Source organism: Schistocerca serialis, chromosome 1 (genome assembly GCF_023864345.2).
Source record: "Schistocerca serialis cubense isolate TAMUIC-IGC-003099 chromosome 1, iqSchSeri2.2, whole genome shotgun sequence".
Classification (NCBI taxonomy): domain Eukaryota; kingdom Metazoa; phylum Arthropoda; class Insecta; order Orthoptera; family Acrididae; genus Schistocerca; species Schistocerca serialis.
In genome coordinates this window covers 90,251,802-90,277,874 of record NC_064638.1, presented here as the reverse complement: position 1 = coordinate 90,277,874, position 26,073 = coordinate 90,251,802, and the positions used below count along the sequence as shown (strand labels likewise).

Below are 26,073 nucleotides of genomic sequence, written 5' to 3'. Positions count from 1 at the left end.
GGTAAACCACTGAAACATGCACTGTTGGTCTGATGACAGTACCCGTTGGCTTCGTCCTGTGGAACGCCAGCGTCCGTGGAGTGTAGCCGTGTGTTGTGGCATAGTGAACTATCGCCTCATAGGCCCGATTTTCATAGACGGAACTGTGAACGAGCACAAGTTTCGCAGCCTCTTAGCAAAACCATCTTCCACTGACGCTAGAAGACGTTCCCCTGCACACTAGGAGGAACTTGTGGTACCATGTGTGCAGCAGTCGATCCATACCAGCCTGAAAGCGTGTACTGCCGCTGCAGGAAGTCATTTTGAACACAACCTGTGATGGTCAGTTGTCTTGTTACTGGCCAGAATCCACGTAAATGGTGTACGCATTTGTGTTGCTCCTTAGAGTGTGCTAGCACAGGTATTCTACAAGTGTCGGTCAATTGTCTCTTTACTGACCAGAATGCACATAACTAGTGTATGCATTTGTGTCGTTCTTCAGTGTGTGCTACCACAGGTATTGTACAAGTGTTGTCGTGGGAACTTCTCAAAATACAGTATCTCATATACAACTCGTACTAATATCCTTCAACAGACACCCCTGACATTCTAATTTACACTAATTTTGGTTTGTTAATGTCGATAGGCACTGTTCCATTAAAAAGCGCACGTTTGCACAAAAAATACAGTTTCTAAGTAATATTACAATCTGTTCATTGGATAACAGTAAGAGCCTCCAACTACCAACCCATTCTGTGAAAACCACACATCGGAAACAGTGGACCTAGGGATGTTTAGGAATGTGGAAATCTCGCGTAGAGACGTATGACACAAGTGACACCCAATCATCACGTTCGAAGTCCGGGAGTTCTGCAGAGCGCCCCATTCTGCACTCTCAAGATGTCTAGTGACTGCTGAGGTCGCTGATATGGAGTACCTGGCAGTAGGTGGCAGCACAACGCACCGAATATGAAAAACGTATGTTTTTGGGGGTGTCCGGATACTTTTGATCAAATAGTGTAAGTCGGCTCGTACTGCCGAGTTGATTGTAAATTTGATCCCATCTTGTAATCGCTACAATAACACCACATACGCTCTAAACCTATGAAGTTTGGTTTCGTTTCCTCCCCCTCCCCCCCCCCCCTTACTGGTTAAAAAAAATGGCTCTGAGCACTATGCGACTTAACTTCTGAGGTCATCAGTCGCATAGAACTTAGAACTACTTAAACCTAACTAACCTAAGGATATCACACACATCCATGCCCGAGGCAGGATTCGAACCTGCGACCGTAGCGGCCGCCCGGCTCCAGACTGTAGCGACTAGAACCGCACGGCCACTCCGGCCGGCCCTTACTGGTTACTTCACACTTTTTATCAGACAGTGCATACATTATTTGTTGAGATTTTTTGCCCTTGTATTCACTGTAAACTGTGGTATACAGTTTGGTAAGAAACATAGTTTAACACAGTAGTGTCTTTAATATCCGCTCACAACATTGTTGTTGTTGACAACAGAACTAATTTTGCAACTCACTACTTTGTAAGATATCCCTTCTGCTTTATAATCGCTTCCAACCCTCGTGCATTTTAGCAATGATTTTTGCAGTGTTCTCAGGACTAATTCGTTCCTATTATCCTTTCACCTTTCATATCAGATATTCTAGCAAATTCATTGTATTTCCCTTGGTCATTGTATCGCTTTCGTCCAATAAATTATCTCTTGTGATATAGTCTGGATACTGAGGTGTGTCTCAGTAACTGAGGGACGGATATTAGAACCCATTCTTTTACAAAACACGATGTCCGTTGCGGACCATTATCTTGGAAAAAATATACATTTCATATGACGCCAGTTTTTCCTGCGCTCCTATGCATATTTCGCTTCAGAGTGTTGCGATGGCCCTCCTTGTTTAACACGCTGTCAATGAAAGTAATTTTTCCACACCAGATGACGAAGTACAGCCCCATTCCAGAATATCTCCGCCACCCTCCACCGTGTTTTGCAGTGTGTTGCAAATATTCAGGATGCGGCTCGTCCCTTGGATTTCGGTACACCACAGCTCCTCTGTTTGTTGAAAATATGTTGAATTTCCTACCACCACCAAATATAACACGATCCACCAGTCCAACGTTTTGTTAACATGGGTCCTTTGCCTCGGTGCACTTGTTCACGTGCGGCTTCTTGGGGTACCTTTGTACTTTAATCTACTTAGCACACTCCTGCAGCAGCTGGACTGCAATTTTAGGAGGACCTAACAGATGATTGCGCTTAATCTTTCTTATGATTAATAGTCCATCTCTACCATTTAACTTCTTTAGCTGCCATTTTAGAGGAACATATTATATGCGATCCTTTTTTTTCAAGTCACCAACTGTAATTCCGGATATACTCGGCAAACTAGCAACAGCTCTATGACTACAGGCATATCTACGGTGAAAGATGAAAAGTTTTACTGTTCAAACACCGCGTTAGTTACATTAAGCAACAATGCACCTTGTAGACTACGCAGCAGAGCACAACAGTGACAAGTGAATCGACAGGTATAAACAGGGTACATCACATCACAGTCATCGCGCATTTATGCTGGGGAACTTATGTCATGCTCTTACGTGACCGAATATTAAAATGTCATTACCTTAGGACACTTTTATATTTATTTTTTTTTAAATAACCCGAACAAGCGCGACTAAGACTAGCACACCGAGAGCTCCGTACAAAATTAGGTATATACACTCCTGGAAATTGAAATAAGAACACCGCGAATTCATTGTCCCAGGAAGGCAGGAAGGGGAAACTTTATTGACACATTCCTGGGGTCAGATACATCACATGATCACACTGACAGAACCACAGGCACATAGACACAGGCAACAGAGCATGCACAATGTCGGCACTAGTACAGTGTATATCCACCTTTCGCAGCAATGCAGGCTGCTATTCTCCCATGGAGACGATCGTAGAGATGCTGGATGTAGTCCTGTGGAACGGCTTGCCATGCCATTTCCACATGGCGCCTCAGGTGGACCAGCGTTCGTGCTGGACGTGCAGACCGCGTGAGACGACGCTTCATCCAGTCCCAAACATGCTCAATGGGGGACAGATCCGGAGATCTTGCTGTCCAGGGTAGTTGACTTACACCTTCTAGAGCACGTTGGGTGGCACGGGATACATGCGGACGTGCATTGTCCTGTTGGAACAGCAAGTTCCCTTGCCGGTCTAGGAATGGTAGAACGATGGGTTCGATGACGGTTTGGATGTACCGTGCACTATTCAGTGTCCCCTCGACGATCACCAGTGGTGTACGGCCAGTGTAGGAGATCGCTCCCCACACCATGATGCCGGGTGTTGGCCCTGTGTGCCTCGGTCGTATGCAGTCCTGATTGTGGCGCTCACCTGCACGGTGCCAAACACGCATACGACCATCATTGGCACCAAGGCAGAAGCGACTCTCATCGCTGAAGACGACACGTCTCCATTCGTCCCTCCATTCACGCCTGTCGCGACACCACTGGAGGCGGGCTGCACGATGTTGGGGCGTGAGCGGAAGACGGCCTAACGGTGTGCGGGACCGTAGCCCAGCTTCATGGAGACGGTTGCGAATGGTCCTCGCCGATACCCCAGGAGCAACAGTGTCCCTAATTTGCTGGGAAGTGGCGGTGCGGTCCCCTACGGCACTGCGTAGTATCCTACGGTCTTGGCGTGCATCCGTGCGTCGCTGCGGTCCGGTCCCAGGTCGACGGGCACGTGCACCATCCGCCGACCACTGGCGGCAACATCGATGTACTGTGGAGACCTCACGCCCCACGTGTTGAGGAATTCGGCGGTACGTGTACCCGGCCTCCCGCATGCCCACTATACGCCCTCGCTCAAAGTCCGTCAACTGCACATACGGTTCACGTCCACGCTGTCGCGGCATGCTACCAGTGTTAAAGACTGCGATGGAGCTCCGTATGCCACGGCAAACTGGCTGACACTGACGGCGGCGGTGCACAAATGCTGCGCAGCTAGCGCCATTCGACGGCCAACACCACGGTTCCTGGTGTGTCCGCTGTGCCGTGCGTGTGATCATTGCTTGTACAGCCCTCTCGCAGTGTCCGGAGCAAGTATGGTGGGTCTGACACACCGGTGTCAATGTGTTCTTTTTTCCATTTCCAGGAGTGTAGATAGTTCATCCATGCCGGGAACCGAGAATTTCACGATTCTGCGTGTTATTGATAACGATACTGACAAGATATCGAAAAATGTGACATAAATGGGCGTATCTTTTGACTGCCTCTACGTAGAATCTTAAATGTTTTACACCGCCAAGAGGCCACAGACTTTAGTATGTAACATAAATTTCAACCTGATATGTCTACACGTTCTTGAAGAAATGGGGTGCTGGACGGAGAGACATAATCGCATAACATGTCAAAAAAATATTTATTTCCCGTGATATAATTGAAATTCAACAATTTACGGATTTTTTTCGTTTACTTCTACTATGAAATCTCAGTTCTTGCCAAATTTCATGATTCTAGCCCAACGGGAAGTACCGTCTAGGTCTTGAGGAATGAGTTTGCGGGTATCAGAATATGTGACATCAATGGCCGTATCTTTTGACTGCATTGATTTGGAAGCTTAAAGTTTTTACGTCGCCAAGGGAACATAAACCTTAGAACGTGATAGAAACTTATAATTGATACTTCTGCCTTTTCCTGATAGAAAGGGGTCTTAAAAAATGGACTAATGGACTGCCGGATAGCGAATGACAAAAAAATGTTTTTTTCGTGTGATATAATTACAAATAAACAATTTTCGGATCTTTTTTCCTTTACTTCTACTTCCTGCCCAATGTCATTATTTCAGGTCAACGGGAAGTATAGGGTTCTATGTGTTTGCGAGTACCAAAATACGTCCATAAATCGCCGTACTTCTTAATATGCGACATAAATTGCAACTTGTAAGTTTACCTGTTCCTGAGAAAAATGTTTCTTAACAGTCGGATAGACAGGCAAATAGACAGACAGACAGACCAGAATCATAGACGGGGAACAAAGTGATCCTGTAAGGGTTTCGTTTCTACCGACTGAGGTACGGAAGTCTAAAAACAGTTTATTAGCATTCTACAGTGCTTCAATGACGATTTGGTACTTAACAGCTCTCTCTCTCTCTCTCTCTCTCTCTGTCTCTCTCTCATTCTTTCTGTCTCTCTCTCTCTCTATCCCCTCTCCCTCTCTACTGCTCCACTGTTTCGGAACATTTTGTGTATCTATCATGCGGAATCACTCAACTGACACAGAAAATTACTAAAAACAGTGCTTGACTGAATGTTAATGATACTCGTTGTGCTCTTCCAATCTGTGAATAGCTGTGAAGTTCATGACAGAGGTTAGTTCCTATTGTAGCCGTAATTGTATCATTGCACAATTACTGAATAGTCACCGGAAGCAGCGATATTCATTGCATGTCTGTGACCGTGCGTATGGGACGTTTTAAAGTGGCCAGATCACATAAAGGAGTCGTAGAAGAGACAGATGCCAGATTCATGGAAGAATCCTCAGTAATTTTAGCCCAGCCATGAAGGTGGTAGCTTACAAAACATTCGTTCGACCAGTACATGAGTATTGTTCATCCGTCTGGGATTGCGCCTTTCGTCACAGGTTCCTCTAGTACCACGCATAAGTGATACGGATATGCTCCTCCATCTCCAGTGGCAGACTTTACAAAAGAGGCATTGAGTATCACGGAGTGATTTATTGTTTAAATTTCAAAGCCGTGTAATCCTGGGAGAATCACCCAATATATTACTTCCTCCTACTCATACTTTGCGAACAGATCATGAAGATAAAATCTGAGAGGTTAAAGTTCACATGGAGGCTTACCAACAACCGTTCTTCCCGCACTAGGAAAGTAGAGAAGTGACAGAACACGAAGTAACCCCTTTACACACAATAAAACATCTAGATGTAGGCGTAGATGTATCATACACTACAGTCCTTTCGCTTTCCATTCGCGGATGGCATGCGAGAATAATGACTGCTTAAATGTTCCTGTGAGTGCTGTGGTTAGTCTAATCTTGTTCTCGTGGTCACTACGATAGCGCTACGTAGGTGGCTATATTATGTTCTTAGACTCCCCACTTTACACTTTTCTTTGAAACTTTATAAGTAGACTTTCGCGGGATAATTGACGTCATCTAGTTTAGAAATTACCACATTTTCGTGCCGCTTGCCTGCGAGTTAATGATCCCTGTGACCATTCGTGCCACCAATCTCTGTAAATGTCCAATACCCGCTGTTAGTGCTATCTGGTATGGGTGCTACACAGTTGAGCAATATTCTAGGTTGTGTCCTACGAACGTTTTGTACGGAGTCTCATTTGTAGACTCATTACATGTTCCCAGTATCCTGCCTGTGAACCGAAGCCTACTTTTAACTTCGACTGAGTCATGCTATCGGCGTTTTGCGCCCATACAATCGTTGCACCCCGACATACCGGATTGTTATAATTAAAAAGTGCAGCTACTCACAGAGATCCACTGCGGCCTGTAATTGTAGTATGCCAGCGGAACTAGGTAAATATTCTAATACGTTAATGCGGGACCGATTTAAGTTGGAAAAAATTAGTTCCAATTTTGCCCAAAAGGTTCAAATCTGCCGCAAGAAAGACGCATAAAAATGTTTCCATATGTAATGGATTAGGAATGGAACATGGGCAGAAAATATGAAACAAGCGAGGAAAGTGTAATATTGATTTTATTATTAACCGCCGCTTACACTATTTGTTCAATATGCTGGAGACAAATGTTCAAACGTGTGTGAAATCTTATGGGATTTAACTGCTAAGGTCATCAGTCCCCAAGCTTACACACTACTTAACCTAAATTATCCTAAGGACAAACACACATACCCATGCCCGAGGAAGGACTCGAACTCCGCCGGGACCAGATGCTGGAGGCGTCGACGAGATGGTGTACAGCGCAAGATTTTCACCTGGTGGGCACAATTCGAACTAATTTATTTCCATCGTTAATGGGTGCAACATTAATATGTTAGCTTATCTACCAAGTTTCGCTGTCATATGATAATTACAGCCGACGCTAGACCTCCGTGGGTGCTGCACTTTAATTATAGCCACCCAGTATTAGTATAAGGTGACTGATTCTAATTGTAACTGCTGTTATATTCCTAAAATACCATGTTGCTGGAGTTTATAAAGTGTGCAAGACTACGTTCATGAAAAATTAAAGAAACTTTCCAGTCTTGGCACCGTTTTGAAATAATGATTTATCAGAGTATTTGAGCATCTTATTGTCAGATAGTACGTAATTATATATAAACGCGTTATCTGCAAATGGTCTGAGGCTACTATTGATGTTATCTACCATGTCACCAACATACAACATTAACTGCAAAGTTCCCAACGCACTTACTAGGGGTAGAGAACAAGTCACTTCAACATCTGTTCACAACGCCCCATCAAAAATAACATGTTTCGTCTTCTCTACTAAGACATCTTCAGCCGAGCGATAAATTGTCTTTTTATTTATTTTATTTATTTACACGTCAAGTTCCGTAGTACCAAATTGAGGAGCAAATCTCCAAGGTCATGGAACGTGTCAGTACATGAAATTACAACACAAAAGTAATAACATATAAAAATAAAATGTTTATAAACCCGAAAAAAGTAAATCCATAAGTTTAAGTAAACGCAATCAACAATACAACAAGAATCAGCTCATTTTTTCAAGAAACTCCTCGACAGAATAGAGGCAGTGACTCATGAGGAAACTCTTCAGTTTCGATTTGAAAGCGCCTGGATTACAACTAAGATTTTTTAATTCGAGTGGTAGTTTATTGAAAATGAATGCAGCAGTATACTGCGCACCTTTCTGCACAAGAGTTATGGAGGTCCGATCCAAATACAGGTTTGATTTCTGCCGAGTATTAACTGAGTGAAGGCTGCATATTCTTCGGGATAAGCTAATATTGTTAACAAGACAGTGAGGAATATTATTATATATTGAGATGCCAATGTCAAAATACCCAGCCTCTTGAAGAGGGGTCGACAAGAGGTTCGTGAACTTACACCACTTACTGCCCGAACCGCCCCTTTCCTTTTAGAATGGGATGAGTTACCCCAAAATATACTAACATACGACCTAAGAGAATGAAAATAAGCAAATTAGACTAATTTTCGTGTCGAACGATCATTCACTTCAGATCTGGATTCACGCTGGTTGGCATTGAGGAGGCTAAGCCTTTTCGAAATACAACATTATGTTGAACTCAGATTATGTTCTAAGATGGATGTCAATCACACTGGTCCGTAGCTTTTTGGATCACTTCTATTTCGCTTTTTTTAGAGTGTTTTGACTTGTGCTTTATTCCAACCAGACTTTTTATGGTCCATGGAACTACGAAATATTATGGCTTAAACAGGGGCTAACTTAGCATCAAATTCTGTATATAATGTGATAGACGTTCTATAGGAATCTGCGACCTTGTTAAATATTAACGATTTCATCTGTTCCTCAGCGCCACTGACACTAATATCTGTGCCACTCGTCGTTACAGTGGCGCGACTACTGAACTGGAGCAGTACTACTGTTTCCATCTTTGTAAAATAACATTTTAAGACGTAGTTCATTCAGACTTGTGGCGTGTCGGTGCCATGGATCGGCCCAGGTGAGCTTCCCGTGTACCTGGTCCAGCTATTAATTATCTCGACTATAAAAAAAGGCATTGCAGAACCATATTTGTAAAGGAACTGCCACTAAAGTTTTCTAAGCAGACCTGCGAGTTTGCGGCTTAAAATTCGTTCTCGTAAGTGCTTTACGTTGTTAGTCTCAAAAGTTCTCGGAATGGAATAGAAATAAACGACGTAACTCAGCAAACTTTTTATTTTCCAATGTAGCCACCGAGTACACTAACGCACTTCGTCTAGCGATGTTCCAGCGCCTTGATCCCATCTCGAAAATTAGGTTCCTTCGGGTCTGCAAAATACCCATCAACTTCGGCTATCAGGTCTTCGTTTTAAGAGAATCTCCGCCCACTGAGAAAAATTTTGATATTGGGGAAGTGATGGAAGTCTGATGTAGATAAATCAGGCGAGTGAGGTAGGTGTGGTAACAGTTAATATCGTAGTTCATTCAATTTTTGCCATGGCAAAGGCACTTCTGTTTAGGTGCGCTTTGTCTTTATGAAATATGACTTCCTTCCCCTGTGAAAAATGGGCGGTTCTCAACTTTCTTTTGCTGTAGTTGATCCAGAAGATTAGCGTAGTGTTGGCCAGTGAGAAGATAATCTTATCAGCAGAATAGCATCCCAAAAAACTGACCCGATGACCTTTCCAGCGGCTCAATTGCCTTTCCTTTCTTTGCTGGTGGTGAATCAACATGCTTCTACTGCTTTGACTGTCGCTTTGTCTCTGGAGCATATTAGTGGACCCAAATTTCATCTGTGGTCGCAAACCGGCGCAAAAAATATTGTTAATTGCTTCGAAAACGGGTCAAACATTGCTCGGACATTTTCATTCTGAAGCAGAACCCATCTTGTAGATACTCTTCTCATTTCCAATTCCACTGTTAAAACGTGATCTGCCCGTTCAGGTGATAAACATGATGCTTCAGCAGTTTCTCACACTTCCAGTCGGCGATCCTCCATGATCATTTTATGCACTTTTGTACTTTTGTCGTAATTTCTGGAGTAATGGCACGTCTTGGCCGACCGCTACGCTATCATCATCTAAGTTGTCCGTACCAGATTTACACTCGTTACTCCACTTGGCAATAGTTGAATATAAAGGAACAGAGTCCCTCATTGTGCAATACAAATCGGCATGAATTTCCTTTGCTTTCATATCATTCTGTATGGGATACTTAATCATTGTTTGAATATAGATTGTTTCCAGCTTGACAAATCACTACACGGGATTAGCAGAGACGTCCGCAGTCATAACACTGACGCAATACGTGCATACAAAGGACACGGGAACTTCGTTGCACTAGCAGTGATATCTAGTGGTGACTCCACGAACTTTGGAAACTGTCCTCGTATTTTCAGCACCCGTCGTTAGAATTCTATAAAACCTTGAAACCCACAGTCAGGAGTTCCTCAGTACCCGTTTGCGTGGCTTGGAACTTCTTTCCAAGCTACTCAGGACCACGTTCTCCAGGCTGTAATTACCGGTCCGCTTAAACCCAAATGTAGATGTTCGTAATGTAATCTCTCAGTGGATAGCGACATTTTTAAGTAGTGTCCGAACCAAAGTGCTGTAACATCAATAAATTATTTTCAGGGGCGGAGAGGGTGAAAAATGACAGACAACTTCCCTGGACCGACTTGAGACTGAACGGTGTGTTTCTAGTACGGTACTTTCCACTACGCCACATTAGTTGCTTTCACTTGTAATAATAACTTACGTCATAGCGGCAGATTAATGTAATGTAGTGTATTTTGTCTTTCTTCGTATAGGATTAAAGTGACAGATGTGCATAAACGAACTTCTTCTGAAAATGATGGATTCTCGGCCCACAGTACATGATTCTGAAACATGTGGTGTAAATCTGGAAATATCATCTATACAAGTATTTCTATCCTGAAACCAGGTAAAAGTCCAATAAACTTTAGCAGATAGCCTTATGTAGTAGAAGCAAGCCATCATCTAAGATATTCACTTGAAATCATAATCTGCTGGCCACTTGTATGATTTTAGCATTTTGTTGCGGCTGGGAATTGAAGCCATCTTAGCTTCCCGGATTTATTTGAGGTTCAGAAACCAACAGCGACCCATCCGAGAGATCGATACTGAGATAACTGAGCAAAGTCAAAGATGAAATTTTCTCACTGGCGGTATACGCCCATTCTTTATAATTGATTTTTCATAATACTTCTCCTTCATTTGATTTCACTTACTGCTTATTGGTGTGTAGTAGTGTAATAATGTAACTGATGGGCAACTAGATAATACAATATTGATAAAATTTTCTTTATTACAACCCTCGTAAATTTCAGTGGAATATTGGTCATGGTACATGAATATGTTGTACCTTGGAGTATGTTTTCACAGTTTGGGAAACCTTAATTTTCCAAACTATTTTTTTCAATATTTTTTGAAGAGGGCTACATTACATAAAATTGAATGACATAATTTTAAATGGATTAAAAGAATATAATAAACTTCTGTTACCTACCTGGCTAGTCTCAACACTATACTGCACTTTTTAAAGAGCAAAAGATATTCATTTTTACGCTCTTCTTAAAGAAATTCTTTTGTCGACCTGCGAAAACTTGATGAATAATATTAGTGCCCTTGTTTCCTTCAATTTTGTCTATATAAGAATTTGTAAATGTTTTATGCAAAATATATTTTAATTATCGAGTCAGCTTTGGACTCTCCGTGGTCTAGAAATGTTTTGTGGCCTTTCAAAGTCACCAGCATCCCCACGACTATTCTTAATTAAATAATGTCCAGTTGACTGCTTAATTCACAACTGAGGGTAGACTTGAGTACGATACTTCCGAAACTTCACGGAAAGGAAGTTCTTTCTTTGGCTTCAATATACTGGAGGAACTGGCAGATAAATCAGATATATCGCCACATAGTGTCGTAGGATACACCGCAAGCTTAACCGTTCCAGTACCGGTGGTTTATACCTGAAACTACCTTTTTCTTTTCTTTGTTGAAGTATCAGTGCCTTTCACAAGAAACCACCGATGCTATTGCAAGACAGGGACGAGGTACAACGAGGCAGTCCTTCGAATGTAATGCATTATAGGAGTCACAATGTTCAGCGCAACAGTCAGTTTGAAGATTGTGCTACGTGGCTGTAGAAGATTGACACGGTTTTCTTTAAAAATAATAGTGGTCAAATTGAAAGAGATCATTGACAGTGAAACAAAGTATGCCTAAAGTAATTGTAACCTAAAAAGTTTGTACTACTGCCGTCACGAGTGGTTTCAAAATGAAACTATGTAATTTTTATGTAAGTTTATTAGATTTCGGGCCCATTTTTGCTTGTTATTTAGGTCTGTAATTTAGTTTGGGCATTGTGAGTTCATGTGAGTTCCTAGATGCGGGTCTGGAGCTCATGGTCTAGTGGCTAGCGTTGCTGCTTCTGGATCACGGGGTCTGGGTTCGATTCCTGGCCAGGTCCGGGATTTTCCCCGTCCATGTATTTTCACAAATGACACATGACTGGGTGCCACAGTTTGTAGAGATATGAAATAGGATGATCATACAGGCTCAGTCATAGGTGAGCTAGTAGGTAAAACAAGGGTCTGTGTCTGTGTTCTCCCCAACATCTCATCATCATTCGACAAGTGGCTACACTGGAACTGGAAACAATGGGAACTTGTACGGGCGCTGATGATCACGATGTTGAGCGCCGCACAAATCAACATCATCGTCATAATCGATATGTGGGACTGTGTCCAGAAAACATGCGAAATTACTTTCAAATATACCTCATGAAGTGATGAGTGGTTGAAAACTGTGTGTTCCAGTGGTTCCAAAGTGAATCACAACTTTAAAACAATTGATTACTTACTTTTTGCCAGCTTCTTCTTGTATTCGTTGCTTACTATGACGGTAAAGATCAATTTTGTGAAAAGTTGTAACATTATTCTTTTTATATTGTTGGGACTCAAAGGGTTAAATGAACATACGAACTGACCTAGTTAATGCAAGCCGATTGAATTGTAGAACAAATGGTTTGTCAGCTGCCTTTAACTGAAAGCAATGAACTCACCGAAATTAACTGAAAGTGACAACTACATAAGAACTGGCGTACATGTAATTTTTCCTAACTTGTTCCACTAATGCCCCAATTAGGACGATCTACAATACAAATTTCTCTATTTGCAAGCCTTTAATTAGAATGAAGCGTTGAATTATTTTCGTCAAGCTGATTACATACATTTATATTCGTAGGATTTCTCCGGACGGCGGTCATTCCGCTGCCACGCTAAATTCCCCGGCACGTTTGTGGCAGCTTCGCGTGAATTAACCACTCGACCTGCGACGGCGCAAAGTTTCGAGGGCTAGACATCAACCCGGCTGCAGAAACATTCTGCTCCCTCTCACGTAGCCCTCGAGTGAGCATCGTAACGGCGGGCTAAGAGAAATGAAGTCGCGTGCCGAATCGCTTCTCCCGAGCGCGCCCCGTGGCCGGAATAGGAAGCAGCGCGCACCTCTCACCTCTCCGGGCACAAATACAGCCGTCAATGGCGACCCGACAGCGGACACAGAGCAACCACCAGCCCGTGCTCCGCCCCATCCCAACTGCCTCACTTCACAGTGGCGCAGCGTTTCGGAAAACTTCACACTCCTCCTGAGATGCCTAACGCAAGTGTTAGTGGATGAAAGGCAAAATTTAGAGATAGATGTAGCCAGACATGCGCTACCGACCTTATACAGGCTTCTGCAGTCTACTTTTTTATTGAACTCCCCCCCCTCCCCTCCTAGTACAAAATGGCCATTGTTTTTATCTTAACTACTTAGCAGAAAGCAGGGTATTTCAAACCTACCACAAACAATAGCCCCTTAGAACGTGAAACAATCAGTCGTGGGTACCACAGGGTTTTACTTTGGGTCCACATTTGTTTCTAATCCACATAAATATTCTCCCACTCCCACTGCCAAGAGTTGCAAATGTGATCCTTTTCACAAATGACACATAACTGAGTGCAACAGTTTGTAGGGATATCAAATAGCATGCTCATACAGGTTCAGTCATGGGTAAACTCGTAGGTGGTAGACTGTGGTTCGATGCTCGGATATTGAGAAAACTCAATGAGTCTACAAAAGCTTTCATACAAATCATTTGTGCGTCTCATTTTAGAATATTACTCAGCTGTGAGGAGGACATACCGAACAGCAGTAATGGAGAATACTGAACGTATACAGAGATGAGGAGCACCAATGGTCACAGGTTTTTCCCACTCTGAGGAGAGTGATACGCAGATGTTGAAAAACCTGAGCTAGCGGACTCTTGAAGACAGACAAAAATTATCCAGTCAAATCCTACTTACAAAATGTCAACAACCATTATTAACTGAATAATGTAGCGATACTCTTTGGCTCCCGACATATCGCTCCCTTATGGACCATGAAGACAAAACTACACTAGTTACTGGTGGCACAGATGCGTTTAAACAGCCATACTCCTGTGCTCCATACGAAGAATTCTAACATTTGGTACCATGCTAAGTACCTTCTGTCATGCAGCGTGTGTATAGAGATGTGTATGATACAAGTGAAAGAGTAAAAAAATAGTGCTGAAAAGGCAGAAAATAAAATAATTAATTCTAGAGGATCATCTTTCTTGCAATACGACAACTTTTGTTTTGCTTAATCCCCGAACCATATTGAAAACAACCACCAACCACACCAGGGGCGTAGAAACAGACCTATAGATCTTCAAAGATAGCAATAATCTATATCATGTATTAACGATAGAACAAAGATACAACATCCAAAAAACCGTCATCCAAGCCAAAATAGTAATCAATGACAGTACTACACAAGCGAATTGTCAAAGAACTCGTAATGAACTCGAGTGTGCGCACGAGCACAACACACACGCACACAAACACACACACACGCACACACACACACACACACACACACACACACACACACACACACGCCACAGATTTCGCCCATTAGTACAATAAAATGTAAGTGAACACTGTTATAATTCCGCAGCTCAATCTAAAAAAGCGTACACACACCATGCAATTTTCCAATCGAAATCATCACGAAATTTTGCCGATACGCAAAGGTCATTTCAGACATAAAAACAACACATTCAGCAGGCAAATTATTACTAAATCCAGCTGAAGACAGGTAAACTACATTGGCAAGGCTCATTACACACAGTCCAGTACTTCTCAAATTATCTCACATGTTGTTCTAAAGCACCCCACTCAAATAATGAAATACGAGAAGGAAGCAAGGTTTAGGTTTAGGGATTCTAGACTGTTCACGTCATTAGTCAAAAATCCCACTCTCTGGAAGAAGCGCTTCACTTAAACCACATTTGCAATATCATGTTACCACTGTTGGTGATATAAAAATGAAGAATCTAGTTTATAGAGCATATTTCCATTCATTGATGAGTTAGTTACTACGTTAAGTGTAGTGTTATTCCTAGAACATCCTGCACACACCTCTTCAATAAATGGGGTATTTGGGATACTGTTTGTCACTGGAGATATTTATTAATGTTCTTCACCGTTACCAATATTTCTTTCTTCTGTAGAAAAAAGTGTAAAGTATAAATACATTACTGGGACAAAAAGGTACTACGTTTGCATATTGAAAAAAGTAGCTGAAGTGAAGTGCTTCTTTCAGAGAGTGAGATTTTCAAGTAATGACGTGAACGGTCTGTAATCCCTAAAACTAAATCTTACTTACTTCAACTGATTAATATAATAGAAAGGAGTTAAAGAGAAACAGCTGACCAGAAAATAATAAAAATATTTTGTAAAATGTGGTGGACTTTAAGACTAAATTAGGCATCTTAATGTTGCTCAACTCCTTCTATTCCATTGCAGAGCTTCTGCACAGAAATTCTTAAAATTAAAGCTATGGGTTACTTTGAAATACTATGAAGACTATAATGCAATATTTCACAATGTTAACTCATTTCATTGTTGCTTTTTGTAATATATACTGCAGTTTCATGTCACACAAATTGTATCATTAATGGTTTCTACTTATTACCATATCATCATCAGATGATCTGTTAAAAAGTAAAGAAAAAGGAGATGATAAAATACAAGGAATCTAAGTTATAATGAAACTAATTTCCATGTAGAGCTCTACGTACTTGAATATATTACAAAGTACCTTTTTAACTGAGAAGACTCGGTGAGGCGCTGATGATGTAAAGGTATCTGTGTTCTGATTGATGGCAGTGAAATCCACAGTTAACTATGTTGTTATAAAAAAATATGGTAAATTTTAAATCGCGAACGTAAGATTAAAATATTGACAATATACTCGTAAAATCTGATTGTGAAGGAAAGCGTTGTCAATGTGGAAACTAGTAAAAAATTATTTAAACTAGATGTGAGTTAAAAGCAGGACAGACGATAACCGCCTGTAGACGCATATAGCAAAGTAATAGCTAGCGGACGCAACTGTACACACAACTGAGAAATAAACTCTTAGACAAATGTGAGTCCGCAACTCGTGGTCTTACGGCAGCGTTCTCGCTTCCCGCGCACTGGGTTCCGGGTTTGATCCCTAGCGGGGTCAGGGATTTTCTCTGCCTCGAGATGACTGGGTGTTGTGTGTCTTTCATCATCATTGACTCGCAAGTCGCCGAAGTGGCGTCAGCTAAAAAAAGGCAATTTCGGCGGCCGAACACCCCGTAAGGGGTCTTCCGGCCAACAATGCCGTACGATCATTTCATTTTCAGACAAATGTGAGTCGACTGATACAGGAGTCCCTGGAAAACAAAAAGGCAACGAACAGGGAGAGAAACAGACATCATAAAAGATTGTAAGATACAGCATTCCTTGGAAGCATAATGACAAGTATCAAGATGTTGATCTACACAACTTGCTTTATTCTCTCATTTTTGTTTAAGTGAAACCAAAGGCTGCTTTATTACTACCTGCGTTTCAATGTTCTATGCCACGGACATCAAAAGATCGATTTATCTCTGTACGATTTCGGACAACACCAAATTTTGTATGCATACGTTTTTAAGTATCAGTGTACCGACACTGATTGTTATTAAGGAAGCCTAATTATTTCAGGCGTCTATCCTCTGTAAGCTGATATATATATATATATATATATATATATATATATATATATATATATATATATATATATATAATTTTTGTGTTTTGCTTTTATGATCCGCACTGTTCCTCTACTTCTTAATGAATTGCTTCTGTAAAATAATGTATTTTGCTTCATAACCGTTAGTCACAGCCACCTGTTTTAAAATACAAAGTTCAGAAATGTACTCTAGCCGATTTAGAGATACACTGTGTAATTTGTGTATCATATCCCGTAAATTTTATTGCGTTGTACTCCAAGACGTATAGTCTTAACTTCTTTCCAGCTCCTAGAGGACACTCTTCGCGGGGCCCTTCCACTACGACTGATATAATCTAAAAATGTAAAAACTCAATCTTTTTTCATTTGTTCCTTTACTATGACCGTCATCCAAAATATGTCAGCAGGCAATAACAGGTCACTTTATAATTTCATTCCGTAATTAACCATCCTGCTGGTCCTGTTACGCACGCTTGTCAAAGCGAATAACAGGAAACAGAGAGTGACTGTACTGAATTTCATCCTGGGCGTGGATGCAGATGTGGTCTCTACCGGTTTCGCTGTAATTCGACCTGTAAATCCCTGAACTATTCTCGTTGCTAGCAGCACGAAAGGAAGCACGCTAGATTTATGAATCTACTAGCTGAATGTCAGGCGTTGCCTGCCTGTGTATTTATTCCTATCTTCCATTAGCCCACCTCCTGCTGCCCCCTCTCTCTGTCCATCTCCTCCTCACACTCTCTTCTCATCTCTTCATCTACATCTACATCTACATCCATACTCCGCAAGCCACCTGACGGTGTGTGGCGGAGGGTACCTTGAATACCTCTATCGTTTCTCCCTTCTATTCCAGTCTCGTATCGTTCGTTGAAAGAAAGATTGTCGGTATACCTCTGTGTGGGTTCTAATCTCTCTGATTTTATCCTCATGGTCTCTTCGCGAGATATACGTAGGAGGGAGCAATATACTGCTTGACTCCTCGGTGAAGGTATTTTCTCGTAACTTCAACAAAAGCCCGAACCGAGCTACTGAGCGTCTCTCTTGCAGAGTCTTCCACTGGAGTTTATCTGTCATCTCCGTAACGCTTTCGCGATTACTAAATGATCATGTAACGAGGCGCGCTGCTCTCCGTTGTATCTTCTCTATCTCTTCTACCAACGCTATCTAGTACAAATCCCACACCGGTGAGCAGTATTCAAGCAGTGAGCGAACAAGTGTACTGTAACCTACTTCCTTTGTTTCCGGACTGCATTTCCTTAGGATTCTTCCAATGAATCTCAGTCTGGCATCTGCTTTGCCGACGATTAATTTTATATGGTCATTCCATTTTAAATCACTCCTAATGCCTACTCCCAGATAATTTATGGAATTATCTGCTTTCAGTTGCTGACCTGCTATAGTGTAGCTAAATGATCTAAAGGATCTTCCTTTCTCTGTATTCGCAGCACATTACACTTGTCTACATTGAGAGTCAATTGCCATTCCCTGCACCATGCGTCAATTCGTTGCAGATCGTCCTGCATTTCAGTACAATTTTCCATTGTTACAACCTCTCGATATACTACAGCATCATCCGTAAATAGCCTCAGTGAACTTCCGATGTTATCCACAAGGTCTTTTATATATATTGTGAATAGCAGCGGTCCTACGACACTCCCCTGCGGCACACCTGGAATCACTCTTACTTCGGAAGACTTCTCTTCATTGAGAATGACATGCTGCGTTCTGTTATCTAGGAACTCTTCAATCCAATCGCACAATTAGTCTGATAGTACATATGCTCTTACTTTCTTCATTAAACGACTGTGGGGAACTGTATCAAACGCCTTGCTGAAGTAAAGAAACACGGCATCTACCTGGGAATCCGCGTCTATGGCCCACTGAGTCTCGTGGACGAATTGCGCGAGCTGGGTTTCACACGATCATCTTTTTCGAAACCCATGCTGATTCCTACAGAGTAGATTTCTAGTCTCCAGAAAAGTCATTATACTTGAACATAATACGTGTTCCAAAATTCTACAACTGATCGACGTTAGAGACATAGGTCTACAGTTCTGCATATGTGTTCGACGTCTCGGGAAAACGGGGATGATCTGTGCACTTTACCAATCTTTTGGGACGCTACGCTCTTCTACAGGCCAACGGTACACTGCTCTTTGTCCACCTTCTCCTCTTTCCTTTCTCTGTCCATCTCCACCTCTCCCTTCTAGCTGCTCATCTCCTCCTCTTCCCTTTGGGTCCATTTCCCCCCGCCCCTCTCTGTCTGTTCATTTTGCCACCATTCCTATTTGTATCCATTTCTTCGTTTCCCCCTCTCGGTCTGTCCATATCCTCCTATCCCCTTCTCACACCGCTTTATCATCTTTTTTCCAAAACCACTACGAGGCTGACAGTTATAACACCAACGGTACTTATACAGTACAGATAGTAAATGATGTGTGTATCAATTTTGGCTGAAATCGATCCAGGGGTTTTGGAGGAGCTTTCTACTCGTGGCTTTGCCGGTGTACGCATATGTTACATATATTTCGCATGTATTTATCTTATTTCACTCGTATTTGCACACATGCTTCACTTATACCTCTAGCGAATTTCACCCTGAAGTTTCGTTTTCATGCAGCTTCTTCTATATGACGTCATATGTCCTGAGATGTGTGTCGCACAATGATATTATTTTGCACGTACATCTAGCAGTGTATGTTGATACGGTCTGCGAAATGAGATTCGAACACAACTGGTAATGAAGCAGTAATAAATTCAAACGTCACACATGATGCGGCAGTTTTTCAACATCTCAGTGTTTATGGCGTCATATCTCCAGAAGTGCCTCTCGTAGAACGATATATTTTTGCAGTTGCAAATACAGTCGGTAGTATACGTGAATACTACGTGCGAAATCTGTTCCAAATACAGTTAGCAGTAACGAAATAATAAATGAGAAGGTCAAGCCTGAGATGGCAGTTTTACTGCATGACCGGTGAAAACGTAGTAAGCGACAAATTACCGGATAGTTTTGTTTACAGTGCAGCTGCTCATAGTGTGAGCTGTAATTATCTTATGGCAGCGAAAATTTGTAGATATGGTCATGCGTTAATGCGGAACCGATTTACGGTTGAAAAAATTAGTTCCAATTTTCGCCACTAGGTGAAAATATGCGCTGTACAGCATCTCGTCGACGTCTCTGGTGCTTATATTGTACAAATTGCGTGAGTGGTGGTTAATAATATGCCTTTCTCACTTGTTCGGTCTTTTCTGCCCATGTCCCGTACCTAATCCGTTACACAAGGAAACGTTTGTATACGTCTTTCATCCATTCACAGCGCCGGATATACACCTGGCGGGGAAATTTGGAACTAAATTTTTTCCAGCAAAAATCTGTTCCGCATTAACGCATTAGCATATCTACCAAGTTTCGCTGCCATACGATAATTACAGCCCACATTAGATCTCTGTGAGAAGCTGAAATTTAGTCATAACTGGCCAGTATTGTCCTTTCATCGGTTTTGTGGGGGGTGTCATTGAGAAAATGTCTTGTAAAGTTACATGCTGGTCACGAAGTGCTCTCCATTATCTAATAGCTGATGCTGGCTATTTGCGCGCCATGAGCAACAACGCTTTTTTACCTACACTACAACGCCTTTGAGTTGTAGGTCAGTGTTAAATCCGCACAGATTCTTTCCGGACAATAAGTGATATATGAACCAAGTTTAGTTAAAATCGAGCCAGCGCTTTAGGAGGAGATGCAGAACATACATACAAACACGCACTTTTGTAATATGTATGGATTCCACGTACTCACACGGATTGAGTCCACCATTTGCTTTGTATGTTAATACTCGTACAACTAACAGCACCATCATCCTCATACGTTCAACAGCGACGCTGGCTCCGTTTTTTTAATGTACTTCCGGGTATAATGGCGATAGTTGGTCTTTGCGCCGCAGCGGGAACGAAGGCGGCTTGAAAAGCCGCGGCGAGCTGCTTGTGTACACAGGGCGCGGCTTTGCGTGAGAGCGGCTGTGTGTGGAAGCCGCGCCGGCCGGCGACACGAGCGGCTCGCCGCGTCTTCCTCAGTACCCGGCGCACAAGCTAGCCGCCAAAAATACTCCGCTTTACCCAGGAAAAGCGTTCAAAATCTATCGCTTCGTTGCGGGCCGAAGAACAGCATTAACCTCTGTTGTTGTTGTGGTCTTCAGTCTTCTGTATCGAAGATATTGTTGATTTCGCTGATTGCTCTTATATTTTTTAACTTTACACCTTACACATACAGCATTGCAACCTAAACTTCTACAGTAACTCTAATCATAAGTATGGAGGTAAGTCAGGGCTCCTTTGGGAGTGGATAATAATTTGGCCTGCGCATTTCAGTGAAGAACTAATGAGAATAAAAAGAGTGCGAAATAGCTAGGTTCGGACTGTAGTACATAAAGTACACTCCACCATACACTGTATGGTAGTTTGCAAAGTACAGATATTGTTGTTGTTGTGGTCTTCAGTCCAGAGACTGGTTTGATGCAACTCTCCATGCTACTCTATCCTGTGCAAGCTTTTTCGTCTCCGAGTAACTACTGCACCCTACATCCTTCTTAATATGTTTAGTGTATTCATCTCTTGGTCTCCCTCTACAATTTTTACCCTCCACGCTTCCCTCCAGTACTAAATTGGTCATCCCTTGATGCCTCAGAACGTGTCCTACCAACCGATCCCTTCTTGTAGTCAAGTTGTACAAAAAATTGCTCTTCTCCCCAATTCTATTCAGTACCTCCTCATTAATTACGTGATCTACCCATCTAATCTTCAGCATTCTTCTGTACCACCACACTTCCAAAACTTCTATTTCTTCTTATCTAAACTATTTATCGTCCATGTTTCACTTCCATAGATGCCTACACCCCATATAGATACTTTCAGAAAAGACTTCCTGACATTTAAATCTATACTCGATGTTAACAAATTCCTCTTCATCAGAAACACTTTCCTTGCCATTGCCAGTCTACATTTTATATGCTCTCTACTTTGACCATTTGCTCCCCAAATAGCAAAACTCGTCTACTACTTTAAGTGTTTCATTTCCTAATCCATTTTCCCTCAACATCACCTGATGTAATTCTGCTACATTTTATTATTCTCCTTTTACTTTTTTTGGTGTTCATCTTATACCCCCCTTTCGAGACACTGTCCGTTCCGTTTAACTGCTCTTCCCAAGTCCTTTGCTGTCTCTGACAGAATTACAATGTCATCGGCAAACCTCGAAGTTTTTATTTCTTCTCCGTGTATTTTAATTCCTACTCCAAATGTTTCTTTTGTTTCCTTTACTGCTTGCTCAATATACAGATTGAATAAGATCGAGGTTAGGTTAGAACCCTGCGTTTCTCCCTTTTCAACCATTGCTTCCCTTTCATGCCCCTCGACTCTTTATAACTGCCACCTGGTTTCCGTACAAATCATAAATAGCCTTTCACTCCCTGTGTTAACCTCTAAAACTGACAATTGGGACTGGACGTAGAAGAGGTATCAGAATTTATTTCTGTGGGAATCTAGGTCAAAAAGAACTTCCTGATAGACTAAAACTGAGTGCGAACCGGGTCCAGAACCCGATCCCGTACCTTTGGCGAGCATTGCTCATACCGACTGAGCTATCTAGGGTTCAGGGACGATTGACGAACCGCCGTCGCACCTTTACTTCCGCCACTGCCTCTACATCTACATGGAAACACCAAAAACGAGCGATTCTAGGCGCTACAGTCTGGACCCGCGCGATCGCAGGTTTGAATCCTGCCTCGGGCATGGATGTGTGTGATGTCCTTATGTTAGTTAGGTTTAAGTAGTTCTAAGTTCTAGGGGACTGATGACCTCAGCAGTTCAGTCTCATAGTGCTCAGAGCCATTTGAACCATTTTGATAAATACAAGTCCTGTATGGTTTTGAAGGGAATCTTATACCAATCTTTCTGCAAAATAGTGGCAACTTCAGAGACTGTTGATGGAGATGAATACCGATCATGCACCCTTCTCTCCAAAGTAGACCACAAGGGCTCAATAATATCGCCATCTGATGACTGTGATGACCAGGTGAGGTGCGACAATTCTTCCCCGTGCTCACCAAACCAGTCCTGGACGGAGCGAACTATGTCAACAGGGGTGCTGCCGTCATGGGACACGGCATCACCATTGTGAAAGAAACATTGTACCGTAGGATGGACCTCTGTTTTTTGTTTCTTATCATCAGTCTTCTGACTGGTTTGATGCGGTCCGCCACGAACTCCTCTCCTGCGCTAACCTCTTCATTTCAGAGTAGCACTTGTAACCGACGTCCTCAATTATTTGCTGGATGTATTCCAATCTCTGTCTTCCTGCACGTTTTGCCCTCTACAGCTGCCTCTAGCACCATGGAAGTCATTCCCTCATGTCTTAACAGATGTCCTATCATCCTGTCCCTTCTCCTTATCAGTGTTTTCCACATATTCCTTTCCTCTCCGATTCTGCGCAGAACCTCTTCATTCCTTACCTTAATTTTCGACATTCGTGTGTAGAATCACATCTCAAATGCTTCTCTTTGTTCCGTTTTTCCCCACAGTCCATGTTTCACTACCATACAACGTTGTACGCCAGAGGTACATTCTCAGAAATTTTTTCCTAAAATTAAGTCCTATGTTTGATACCAATGGACTTCTCTTGACCAGAAACGCCCTTTGTGCCATTTCTAGTCTGATTTTGCTCCGTCCGTCATTGATTATTTCACTGCCTATGTAGCAAAATGCCTTCATCTACTTCGTGGCCATCAAACCTAATGTTAAGTTTTTCGTTGTTCTCATTCCTACTACTTCTCACTACCTTCGTCTTTCTTCAATTTACTATCAATCCATACTCTGTAATCATTGGACTGCTCATTCCATTCAGCAGATCATGTAATACTTCTTCACTTTCACTCTGGATAGCAACGTCATCAGCGAATCGTATCATTTATATCCTTTCACCTTGAACTTTAATTCCACTCCAGAACCTTTCTTTTATTTCCATCATTGCTTCCTCGATGCAGGGATTGAACAGTAGGAGTGAAAGGCTACATCTTTGTCTTACACCCTTTTTAATACGAACATTTCGTTCTTGGTCGTCCACTCCTATTATTACCCCGTGGCTGTTGTACATGTTGTACATGACCCGTCTTTCTGTAGTATGATTGCCATAGATACTGCTACAACGCCGCGCCAACACAAGGTTGGCAGCCGTCGTCTGCCGAGCACAGCGCACTCTAGCGGGCTGTGCAGCTCGACGGAACTGGAGTGTGCCTCGTTCACTTCTTAGCTAGATTTCAACCTAGGCAGACGCACTTTCATAATCGGCACTCAGCCAGTTCTGTGATGTTTGCATTGACTCTCTGAAGAGGGCCCATTAGGCTTAGTCCCCGAGAATATGTTGTATTAGTTCATGGTATTCCATGTTACGAGATTGTCAGTTCATAGCCGCAGCTGCAGTCCTACAAACTGCAGAAGATAAGTAATTTCATTGTACTGTGTGTTTCTTGAATAATAATCCTTCTCTCTAACAGTGTGCCGTACCGCATATTATTGCAACCTAGACTCCTTCAGCTCCTATCAACTTGGCCTCCTACTTATTTGCATTTAGAAACGAGCTGAAAATATCCCTGATGACTGGGTGTTGTGTGATGTCCTTAGGTTAGTTAGGTTTAAGTAGTTCTAAGTTCTAGGGGACTGATGACCATAGATGTTAAGTCCCATAGTGCTCAGAGCCATTTTTTTGAAAACACCCACGCGTTTTGTACCTCTAAACAGTGAGACACAATACTTTTCCTGTAGCTTACCTCTACTTTTTTCAGAATTTCGAACATCTTGCACCATTTTACATTGTCGAACGCTTTTTCCGGGTCGACAAATCCTATGAACCTGTCTTTATTTTTCTTTAGTCTTGCTTCCATTGTTAACCGCAATGTCAGAATTGCATCTCTCGTGCCTTTACCTTTCCTAAACCCAAACTGATCGTCATCCATCAGATCTTCAATTTTCTTTTCCATTCTTGTGTATATAATTTCGTGTAAGCAACTTGGATGCATGAGCTTTTAATCTGATTGCGCGATAATTCTCGCACTTGTCAGTTTTTGCCGTCTTCGGAATTGTGTGGAAGATGTTTTACCGAACGTCAGATGGTATGTCGCCAGGCTCATACATTCAACACACCAACATGAATAGTTGTGTTGTTGCCACTTGCCCAAATGATTTTAGAAATTCTGATGGAATGTTATCCATGCCTTCTGCCTTATTTGATCCTAAGTCCTCCAAAGCTCTTTTAAATTCTGTTTCTAATACTGTTCCCCCTATCTCTTCTAAATCGACTCCTCTTTCTTCCTCTGTCACATGAGACAGATCTTCCCCCTCATAGACGATTGAAATGTATTCTTTCCACCTATCCGCTCTCTCCTTTGCAACAGTGGAATTCCCGTTGCACTGTTAATCTTATCACCCTTGCTTTTAATGTCACCGAATGTCGTTTTGACTTTCCTGTATGTATGATTTGTTCACATTTTTCATGCAGCCATTTCGTCTTTGCTTTCGAGTACTTCCTATTTATTTCATTCCTTAGCGACTTTTATTTCTGTAGTCCTGAGTTTCCAGGAACATTTTTTTACTTGCTCCTTTCGTCGATCAACTGAAGTATTTCTTCTGTTACCCATGATTTCTTCGCAGTTACCTTCTTTGTACCTACGTTTTGCTTCCCAATTTCTGTGATAGCCCTTTTTAGAGATGTCCATTACTCTTCAATTGCACTGACTGCTGAGCTATTCCTTACTGCTGTATCTATACCCTTAGAGAACTTCAACCGTATCTCGTCATTCCTTACTACTTTCGAATCCCACTTGTTTGCGTATTGATTCTTTATGACTAATGTCTTAAAAGTTCAGCCTATTCTTCATCGCTACTATATTGTTATCTGAGTCTGTACCTGCTCCCGGGTACGTCTTGCAATCCAGTATCCGATTTCGGAACCTCTGTCTGACGATGATGTAATCTAACTGAAATCCTCCCGTATCACCTGCCTTTTCCAAGTGTACCTCTTCCTGAACAGAGTATTCGCTATTACTTGCTGAAACTTGTAACAGAACTCAATTAGTCTTTCTCCTCTCTCATTCCCTGGCCCAAGCCCATATGCTTCTGTAACTTTTTCTTCTACTCCTTCCCCTACAACTGCATTCCAGTTCCCCATGACTATTAGATTTTCATATTCTTTTACATACTGTATTACCTTTATTACCAGCGCGGAACGTTACAAGGCACCTTAGACGGCGCGGCTACCCCGC

At 42.1% G+C, this 26,073-nt stretch overlaps 1 protein-coding gene across 1 annotated transcript in view; it reads right to left on the bottom strand.

Annotated features, from left to right (window-relative positions):
- The window catches only part of LOC126417889 (neuropeptide SIFamide receptor-like), a 179,668-nt gene that overhangs the window by 65,497 nt on the left and 88,098 nt on the right, over positions 1-26,073 (bottom strand). The window contains exon 2 of the mRNA XM_050085189.1: positions 6,862-6,954. Within this exon, the coding sequence (XP_049941146.1) occupies positions 6,862-6,954 (93 nt within the window). The remainder of the gene's footprint in view (positions 1-6,861; positions 6,955-26,073) is intronic.